The sequence below is a fragment of the Tarenaya hassleriana genome, unplaced genomic scaffold (assembly GCF_000463585.1).
Source record: "Tarenaya hassleriana unplaced genomic scaffold, ASM46358v1 Cleome26, whole genome shotgun sequence".
Classification (NCBI taxonomy): domain Eukaryota; kingdom Viridiplantae; phylum Streptophyta; class Magnoliopsida; order Brassicales; family Cleomaceae; genus Tarenaya; species Tarenaya hassleriana.
Window position 1 is genome coordinate 783446 of NW_010965869.1, and position 10692 is coordinate 794137.

General features: G+C 40.5%; 2 protein-coding genes across 4 annotated transcripts; both read right to left on the reverse strand.

The window, feature by feature from the left end:
* Positions 1-1641: 1641 nt before the first annotated feature.
* Positions 1642-6154, reverse strand: LOC104816782 (sucrose transport protein SUC4-like). The gene is made up of 6 exons (XM_010545741.2): positions 5510-6154; positions 3580-4307; positions 3253-3316; positions 3127-3170; positions 2198-2377; positions 1642-2111 (listed from the first exon to the last, which is right to left on the reverse strand). Exons 1-5 carry the CDS (start codon positions 6015-6017, stop codon positions 2219-2221), a joined length of 1503 nt encoding a protein of 500 aa, XP_010544043.1. The 5' UTR covers positions 6018-6154; the 3' UTR covers positions 1642-2111; positions 2198-2218.
* A 1685-nt stretch (positions 6155-7839) lies between these two features.
* On the reverse strand, positions 7840-10692 carry LOC104816783 (phosphoribosylamine--glycine ligase, chloroplastic-like). Of its 3 annotated transcripts, XM_010545743.1 has the most exons (6): positions 10641-10692; positions 10415-10510; positions 9893-10157; positions 9079-9452; positions 8456-8986; positions 7840-8349 (listed from the first exon to the last, which is right to left on the reverse strand). In XM_010545743.1, the coding sequence occupies exons 3-6, from the start codon at positions 10134-10136 to the stop codon at positions 7933-7935; spliced, it is 1566 nt and encodes a 521-aa protein (XP_010544045.1). In that variant the 5' UTR covers positions 10137-10157; positions 10415-10510; positions 10641-10692; the 3' UTR covers positions 7840-7932. The 3 variants fall into 3 exon arrangements, with proteins under 3 accessions (XP_010544045.1, XP_010544046.1, XP_010544047.1); XM_010545744.1 differs by lacking the exon at positions 10415-10510; XM_010545745.2 differs by lacking the exons at positions 10415-10510; positions 10641-10692 and adding an exon at positions 10297-10394.

Consider the following 10692-nt stretch of genomic DNA (forward strand, 5'->3'; position numbering starts at 1 on the left):
TGTTAATACTTCTTTAAGCGTCTTCAGCGTCTCATAGGAATAACATTTCGTATTGATCTTCGAAAGAAAACTGAATGTCTTCGAATTTGTAGCCAAATGGAAGTTGCAAAATAAAATAATTGTTCGTCATTATGATCTTTGTGACCTGGGACCTGTGACCCGTGGCCCGTGTGACCCGTGACCCATGTGACCCGTGACTCGTGACCCGTGACCGGTGACCCGTATGACCCGTGTGCTCCTTGTGAGTCATATTATCTTGTTACTATATAAATCTCTGTGACTCATGTAACATGTGACCCACATGACTTTACTCCAGTATCAGGTCACAGAAGAAAAAAATGGAGAAGAATATGTAGAAAAACCTACTGTTTCTAATGGGAGATCGTTGTCCGACGATGACGAAGATGAACCGGCCTGAGACGCAGACGAAGACGAAGGCACATGTGTTCTTGGATCCATGGGTGTTTAATTTTTCATAGAAATCGCAAGAGAAATCGCCTCAGTTTCTAAAAATTCCGAGAAAGAAATAGTGGTTCTTGAAATCGCACAAGAGAGAGAGTTTTCGAAATAATATAAGAGAGAGAGAGTTCAACAGAAGAGAGAGAGGGAGGGTGAAAGTTTATCGAGAGAAAGAGAGAGGAGTTCTTTTTTTAAAAAAAACTTAGTCCTTTTTTAATTGAAAAGACATGGTCTTTTTTGTCTTTTCCTTAAAATTCAGGGTTATGTATGTTTTTAACTCATTTAAATTTTTTTTTTAGATTTAATTTTTTGAAGGTAGAGTGTGAAGTAAGGATAACATTTTAAGGATATATTTGCTATATTCTCCATTTGTATAAATGGTTTCGTACATAGGTTGAATAAAGAGCCGAAAAACTTCTTCTTCAGATCTGACAAACTTGATCGCAAAGTGAGAAGGTGAGGACTGCGGAGACCGGCTAGGTGAGAGGTCCATAGGGTAAAGCGGTGAGGCGATACATCGAAGGTTAGACGTACCTGATGAAGAGCGCATCAGGAGACACGATAACTGCCAGGACGAACCAAAATTGCGAAATCCCTCTCGTTTCTCGATTCAAAAAACTAGAAAATAAGGCAAATAACCGAGTCGAATCTCGAAAACGAAACCTTAATGCCCCTCAGCGCACTTCACACACCGTCACTGTCTCGCCCTCTCCGCCCTCCACCTTGGCTCGAGTTACTCGCATGTACGGTTAATCAGTTGACGAAACCCGAACTCGAATTCATACACCATACAACTGACTTCGTACTTGCGGTGGATGGCTTGGATACCCGAATTTCGGATACCCGTGGGATGGCGGGTTCAGAACCCACATCCAGCCCTAATCGATATATTCGTTAGAACCCGCGTGCAGCCCTAATCGATATATCGTTAGAGGAAAAATGCATCAAAGGAAAAAAAAATATCCAAAGAGACGAACAAGAACCAAAACCAGAATTAGAATCAGTAGACGATGAAATTGAGCTGAGTGGTAATGAAACAGATTCCTGATTCCATTCCCATTGCAAAATAGAGAAATGCATCAAACTGTCAAAATTCAAAACAACAAAATTTAAGAAAAAGCATCTGAGGAAACTCTGTGTCCATCTGCATACTTACAGAATCTCAGACACGACAAAAGCAAATATTACCAAAGCAGCATCTTCATTGTTAGAAAGATACACTCATTCATACACCACCATGCACTAATAAACCATTACAAAACATATTTTACTTTTAATGTACATGGAAACATTTGGGAGCAAGGCAAATAACAGTGTAACACACAAGGATGACCCCTGGATGCGGAAAAAAAAAAAACAAATCCCGAAAATCGGGCAATAATAAAGGAGACATACAAATACCTCGTGTTTCCAATGATGTCGTTGTTTTACCGTAAACTTTCCGGAGAAAGCGCTTAGGTCCTAGCCTGAATAAAGGCTTTTAGCCACACAGTATGTCTAAATGAAGCTGTTGCGCTTTGACAAGGTTCATGTTAAATGCAATCTCTCAGGTCATTTTTTTCCTAGCTTAAGTTTGATAAATGTTCGCCGTAAACTCGCTTTCATCATTCCTCTTTGTATACTCGTCTAATCCTCGTAGAAATATAGTCCGCCTTCCACATGAACCCGTATAGTCAATCAGTGGAAACTGTGGATATCATAAAGACCTCAAATTGAGAAAGGGAATTAAGAAAAGTACCTTTTGTGCAGTGAAAGAACTTCATGGAAGAGGAGTGCTCTTCTGAACACGAGTTCGAGGAATAGCTACGATGGCTATAATTCCACCGATGAAACCCGCAACCGCTCCTATGGCAAGAGCCGGTGAATTCCCTCCACCAAACAGTTGATCCCACGGACCACTGCCAACAGATACAATTACCTAGACAAAAACATAATACTTCATTACGCAAATGATCGAAAAGAGAATGAATCGGTGACATTATGTCAAATTAGACATAAGAAAAAGCAATGCAACTGAACATAACAAGGAAATCATCAATGAGGAACTAAGAAAGAATGGTTTGCAGTTCATGTACAAACATTTCCAGGATTTTCCTCATTCCAGTAGATCGATTCAGCTAGCATAGTGACAGATTATATGCGAGAAACTCTAAAATAGGCAAATGACAGATAGCCATTGGAGCAATAAAATCTAGTGGCAAGAGCCAGATGTCACCTTCATGTTTTTTGACGAGGAAATAGCAGAAGATTATGACAGCTTCAACAAAAAAAAACATCATGAAACCTGTGGACTCATTTCTTTAGGTTTGCATAAAGAATTAAATTTCATTACCCCAAAAATCAACATGCTGCAGACAGATGAGATAACAGATAGAAATGTCAATTTAATGCCCATGGTTCGAGGAAGACAAGGTAAACCAAAAGTATTAGAGACGAATATCAAGCGACTGACTATCCTAAAAATGATCACAGATGCATTCATTCTCATTGAGAAGCTCACATTCACTCGTGAAAGTTATTGTGCCAAATAATGTCACTGCCACATTCAGAATCAATAGAAAATTACCAATCCATGACAGAGTATGGATGAATCGGTCAATAACATATTCTAGATCACTGGTGGAGGCAACACAAAACAGTACAAAGGATAGTAGAACGGATATGTACCTGTGGGATCACAATAGCTAAATTCAGCACACCCAAAGACAAGCCTGCCGCAATGGAATCATTATAAGAAACAATACCCACTTGAAGAGTTAATCAAACAAACGTAACACGAAAGGGAATGCTCACCTTGACCGAGTCCCAAGGACTCAATACGAATAGAAATCAACGCATATGGGACACTGTAAGTTATCTGCAAATAAGTACCACTCAAAGCATCAGTTTACTGGACAAATGAGGTCTCAGTATGGTATAGAAAGTCAAATACGGATATTGACAGAAGTATATGGCAACAAAAAGACTTAAGATGGGCATGAAAAACAAAACTGTCACAATGCTTCCAGCTTGGGAATGCATATCACGACGAAAATTTTCGCAAGATTGTTTACAGTCTATCAGTTGCTTCTTTCTAAACGCAAATAAACTGTGACCAGAACTGGCGAGCTGATAACTCACCGCCAGTGGAATGCCAAGAACCGAAAAAATGAATAGTGCTGTGAATACAATGCCAGCAGGCGGTGAATCATGGCCGAGGTAATCCAGGTGGTACGCAACAAAGGAGGTGACAACCATAGCAAGAAAGCAGAGAGCCATTAGGATGTTTGATATTCCCCACACAAAACCGGCCCCCCACTTTCTGCAAAGTTTCTCCATGAGCACCGAAGTGATTCCAAGAAAAACAGAATTCAACAGCAAACCAAGTGCACCCATCCTGACACCAGTACTATAGTAAGTACCTTGGTTTGGTTCGCCACCATAGATCTCCCGACCCATCCAATCTGTGTCAAAGAGAATAAACGGAAACCATCCGACCCAAGTCAATGCTGTAACCAGCAGGATTACCCAAACGATTCCTGGGAAATATTTGAAAGTCCCAAACAATTCCCACATGAAAGCTTCCTGGGTGCTACTAGATTGCCCATGTGCTTCAGAAGGCAATGAAGCAAGAGGCACCTCGTCAGCAGCAGAAACACTTAACCACGTAGTTATCGCAATAAAAACTACATCTATGTAGAAGGCAGACTTGAGATTGGCACATTCCACATTGCATGCGACAGTCTTCGTAAATGGGAAGACTTTATACCAACCACTGTACGATCCAGTAGCATAGCCAAGAACGTTGCCAATAGCCATGAAGAGTGAGAAGTAAGCATTTGCTACACGGGTCCTGCGGTTGTCTTTCTCTGGAACAGAAATTTAAACCATATTAAAGCAAATTAGAGCACATTCCTCAAACTACAATCTTATGGCCAGTAAAAATTTTGAAAACAAAGAATTTAACAGCACTGGTTAAAACAATGCTGATGCAGATATAGCATACAGATGATTAATCAATGAGGAACAATATTATAGCTTCCACTTAGATGTATTTGGTGGATTTTCTCCGTTCTTACTGCTACTCCCCAAGATTGACTTAAAACCACAACCTTAGAAAATTAGTTATTAGCAAATGAGAACTACAAACCAATATATATATATATATATATATACACACATATATATTTTCATGCATCACTATATCCCTTCCAATGACCAGATGCAACAGCCAATTTACATAGCCGGTGTATACAATCTCACGTATTGGAGAATATATACAACAGATAAATCAATAAATAAGAAATCAAAAGCTTCCTCAAGAAAGAACTCGACCATATGATTGGATTCCTTAAAACAGATTCGGGTCTAAAATTTCAAATATCGAAATCATATATGTGAGAAAGGCTTCTATGACTACCAATGGGTTTCTCAACATAGCTACATGCCAACAATTGGAACAGGCTAAAATTTCCCGATGCACAATTTCACAAGCTAAAAAAAAGCTTTTATTTCCAGTGCCCTCTCTTCAACTCAGATCCTAATTTTCAGAAAAACTTCATAAAAAGCATGATTCTTCTTCGGCTAAAACTCTTAATCCAAAAAATGTCAGAGAAACCATTCACTCAATTCAGACCTGTTTTCACGAGAAAAAGACCGAAGACCGAAGAACGAAAGGACCCTTTTGGTTATGAGGTTCACGTGAATCCCTCAAGCCTCAAAAAATCTAAGACATGCCCCATGTTCCATGATTAGAATGTTCATACAAAATAAGCAACAACGTCAATGTATTTATGTTTGTTTTTGTGCATACATACACATAGATTCCTCTGATGTATACTTTCTGCATGTGAGTGCATTCATGACAATCCCAGAAAAGGAAATGTTTCGATAATTCAAACAACAAAACCCGCTCATGTTAGAGAAGCCTCCTTCTGGGTTTGAAGAAAACAGGAAAACCATTTTTTAGTCAAAGAGGCAGAAACTCGTCCCACGTACGGTTCGGAGGCCGAGCCCCCAAGATGATCAACAACAACAAGGATCAAATCGGTGAAGAGGTTCAAGAAATTACCAGTGAGATCAGCGAGAAGAGCTCTACAGGGACCCTGAGTCATGTTATTCGCAACATCGAGGATCCAAAACCCGAAAACGAACGCCACAATCGCTCTCGCTCGAATCTTCCCTTCTGTATCCCCAAACACCCACCCGATGTCCGCCGAGTGGCCGATGATCAGCACGGCGACGGCAATCAACACAGCTCCGGCGACGATGAACGGCCGGCGACGGCCGAACCTGCTCGTGCACCGATCGCTGCTGTGTCCTACGAGGGGTTGCACGAACAAGCCCGAGAGCGGACCGCATAGCCAAATCACACTCGCCCACGCATGTGGAATCCCTAGCTCCTGCACGTACGGCGTGAGGAGGGAGAGCTGAAGAGCCCAGCCGAACTGTATCCCGCAGGCGACGGAGGCGACGCGGAGGAGTACCCGTTTGGAGACCTTCGACCGAGTCGCCGGAGCATGAGGCGGATGACGGTGGTGCAAGGGTCGGCGGCGGCGATCTTCACCGGGATTGGTCATCCTCAACCTATCTCACCGATTCGAGGCTTGCTTGCGAGAGAGTAAAGCCAAAGGAGGGCAAGAGGGAGGTGGCAACGAAAGCTGGAATCATTGGGCTTTCGTTCGTTCCTATTCGGTATATTTAGGAACTTGTGATTGTTTGTTTTATTTTTTGTTATTTTATCGCATCAAAAAATACGCGAAACCAACAAATTCCAACTTGCACTAATTATTCATTCATTCGATTACCATATACTATATATATATATATTTCGTTACAACTTAAATTGTCAAATTCGTTCATCTTCTTATGTATACGTTTTCATTATTAGACTAACGAATTCACATGTTTAAATCCATTTTGTCTTATTCGGTCTTTTTGTCTGAAAAACTATTTGGAAGATTTTATGCACATCTCCTCTAGTGTGTCAGTGTCCCCATATATGTTTGTGTCTATCATATTCTAAGATTAAAATTAATTATAGATATTTCATATAATAATAATAATGATTTTGTAGTTTTAATGCTAGTGATAGTACTAAATTCTCACTTTTTTTAAACAACTGATCTTAAGGAAAAAAAACATTAAAAATGCGTTAGAAAAGTGTGTATAGATGTTGCAATGAAAGAAAGAAAGCATCGTTTTGAATGTAGGATATTTCAAATTTTAAAAGTTCCTTTCAGTATTTAAATATATATTAAATTAGAAATATATATTGATTGTTGACATATATATATATATATATATATATATATATATATATTTGTATGTCATATTGTTCTTAAATTTTCGTGAAGTAAGCCTTTGATTTGTGTTTCGTACGCAAAGAGTCCACATGCACCGCTTAGAGATGAATATATATATATATATATATATATAATTTGAACGATTATTATTAAAATGAATCTTAACTATGAAAATGAATTTATATAAATTAATATTTATATTTTAATCCTATTATAATATCGATATTTGTATGTTATGTATGTATACATGCATGCATACCTTTCCGGCATCAAAAGATATTTGGAGACGGAGGATTTTTTTTGTTTAGCTAGGAGTTTCACCTTGCCTTCGCCTTCGCCTCAACCTACGTACATCTAAGTTCGGGAACAGTTTTTAAGGGTCCGACGATAGGATGTAGAAAACAATACCCTCCCAACCGAGAAATTATCTTTTTCCCTTTCCACTAGCTGAAATCGCACTTGTGCTGGGATCTAAAGAACACATCCAACTCGACGACTCGCCTACTTCTAACTCGCTGACACGGAGGATATTGAGGTGTGCATGGTCGGTTTCATGACCCTAGTTATGATTTTGTCTTACAGTCCTTTTCCATTTTTGTTAATTTATTATTTTTTATAATTAATGGATTTCCATATTAATATCTTCATGTTAAAGTAACATGTCGCATTCATTAGCCAAATTTTCTAATTGTTTTTGGTATTTTTTTTAATAACCAATGTCACAAGTACACGCAATCATGGTTGATGATGATCACCACGTTACCATCTTCATGTCTATGCCAAAATAAAATTTCGTGCAATTTGGACCCAGGCATCAACTTTGTCGATTTTCAAGCTCATATATGCTTTGCCCCCCTTACCAAATTTCATAAATAGTTTAGGGTTTATAATCGATTTAGTCATTTATTAGGGTTTACAATAATCCATTCAGTTATTTTTTTAGGTGTAATTTTCAACCGGAAAATTTATATTTATTTAATTTTGATTCAGGTTTAAATAAAAAATTAGTTATTTTATTAAATATATTTCGATTAGATTTTTCTCATTCGGATTTATTTCAAACTATATATAAAATAATTTTAAAAAGATGATAATCAAATAGTTAAATTTGACTCGGTTTGCTGTATATTAAACCGAAATGCTCGTTGTCACTGTGTATTTTATAGATATACAATTCCGTTTTCTCGGTTCAGTCTTTTGCAACCACTTGCTTGCGTCTAAGCGCCCTCCACCCAATGTCATTCCTAAAGAACCCTCCTGCCCAGTTGATCTCTTCCACTGCTCTATAAGCCCTGTCCCTAGCTTCTTCGAGATCTCTACCCTTCCCCGTGACACCAAGAACCCGTCCACCCGAGGCTATGAAATTGCCTTCTGCATCAAGATCGGTTCCCGCATGGAAAACCTTTACGCCCGGAGCTACCGATTCAGCCTCTTCGAGGTTTCTGATGACTGTTCCTTTTTGGTACGAACCCGGGTAACCTTTGCTTGCCATTACCACCACCATGGCTGAATCTTGTGACCAATCCAGGGTTAGGCCTTCGAGCTCCCCTCTACAGGCAGCAAGTAGAACCTTTGCGAGGTCGGATTCAAGCCGTACCATTAGAACCTGCGTGAAAGAGATGTATCGAGACGTTATAACGGGTTTTAGATGAAAACCGGGCATTGTTTATAACAAAGGAAAAGTTTTTCTCTAAAGACGGGTGATGACTGACCTGACACTCGGGGTCTCCAAACCGGACATTGTACTCAATCAGCTTAGGTAAACCGGATTTCTTCTCGATCATGAGACCCGCAAATAGAACACCGACAAACTTGCACCCTTCTTCTGCCATTCCTTTCACAGTTGGGTGGATTATAGACTCCATGACCACATCCTGAAGCTCTTTCGTTAAGACCGGTGCCGGAGAATACGCTCCCATTCCTCCGGTGTTAGGTCCCGTGTCTCCATCTCCAACTCGCTTGTGGTCTTGAGCAGATTCCAGAGGAATGGCATTCTCCCCATCCACAAGGGCAAAAAAGGAAGCCTCTTCTCCTTCGAGGAATTCTTCCACAATTACCCGACATCCTGCAGAACCGAACACGCCTTTTAAAAGCATCGAGTCAACGGCATCAAAAGCCTCTTCGAGGGTCATGGCAACAATGACTCCTTTTCCAGCTGCTAACCCGTCAGCTTTGACCACGATAGGCGCCCCTTGCTCTTGAATGTATTCTTTAGCAGCAAATGCATCAGAAAACGTTTTGTACTGCATTGAACCAAAATTTAGATTACCAGTCAGTATCTAACGACCTAACACTCTTCGGAAAGAAAACGAAAATCATAAGACACATGGCAAACCTTTGCAGTGGGGATGTCATACTTGTCGCAGAGAATCTTCATAAAGTTCTTGGATCCTTCCAAAGCAGCGGCCTCAGAAGAAGGGCCAAATGCGAGAATACCAGCCTTAAGAAGGTCATTCACGAGGCCCGCAACAAGGGGAGCTTCAGGCCCGATAACAACTAAGCTGACATTCCATTTGTGACAGAAAGAGATGACAGCCGAACTGTCTGAAACGTCGAGGGTAGGTATGCAAGTGGCATCTCCCGAGCTTGTAATACCCGGGTTTCCAGGAGCACAGAAAACAGAATCACAGGATGGAGATCGTTTCAGGGCATGACAAAGGGCGTGTTCTCGTCCTCCTCCACCGATAACAAGAACAACCACTGTCTCTTCTGCAGAAAATTGAAGAAACCATGTCATGAATAAATGACAAAGTGAATCGAAAACAAAGCCATTGGTCTGAATCCTTGGTGATTCATATCTCATAAGCAGCTTCATAACAGTTATAATAATGGCTTCAAACGCAATTAATCTCTTCTTTTCAGTGTCCTATTTCTGAAATCCCCCAAATGAAACAAGATTCAGTACTCTTCGAGTACATTCAACAACATGATTATTCATTCAATTTACAGAAATTTCCCCCATACCATCTCCCTGACTACGAACCCAAAACCAAAATTATCCCCCAAAAAACCGAATTTCCTTTCATCTATCAACAAATGCAAAACATGAGAAAGCAATCGAATAGCCAAAACATAGAAGACGAAACCACACACATGAACAGACACGCATATATACATTGACAAACTCAGTAATCTTCGCCGATTCTTACCAGAACCAACCGAAACTGATGACTCTGATTTCCGGGCATTGCAACGGAACGAGAACCGATGGCTGCCGACACGGTGAGAAGAAGAAAGAGAATCAAAGGTCGAGAATTTCAGATGACCCGCGAAAGAGAGAGAACCGAAGGTCGGGAATCGGACGGAGAAACATGGCTTAGGAGGAGTGCAGTGAACGTTGCTGCGGAAGAATTTGAGTGAAGAGGATGGGTTGAAAGTGGATTGTACAGACATGTTGATTCAGCGAACTTACACCTGAGAGAGGGATCAGAAAGAGGTTATTATACAAATACTTCAACTATCGAATTCTAATATATACAGAGATGCAGAAAGCAATGCAACATGTGATAGAGAAACACAAAAATACATCCAATAAATTCATGTATACACATACAAGCTAGAAGCACTCAATTTGTCCTGAAATCTCGTTCATCTTGTTTGAGAAAGAAACGGAATTCAACAGACTCAAATACATTGCAATAATTGCAGAGAAGGGTCCAATGAGAGATGACCCTGTTTGGTGGATGGCGGAGACGATGGAGTTCCCGCGGTGAGGGTTATGATCGACGGGGGGAGAGAGAGGAGACCAAGCAATGTCTTTTGTTCAGCTGCAAGATCGACGGGGAGAGGGAGGGAGGGAGAGACAGAGAGAAAGACCAAGTGCGTCATGAGAGACTGAGAGAAACACCGAAACAGAGCGCGAGAAGGAGAAGACGAAGAAGAGGGAGAGAGACTTACCGGCGGGAACACAGAACCGATGACGAGAGAGAGGGGTAGACGGGGTGGCCGT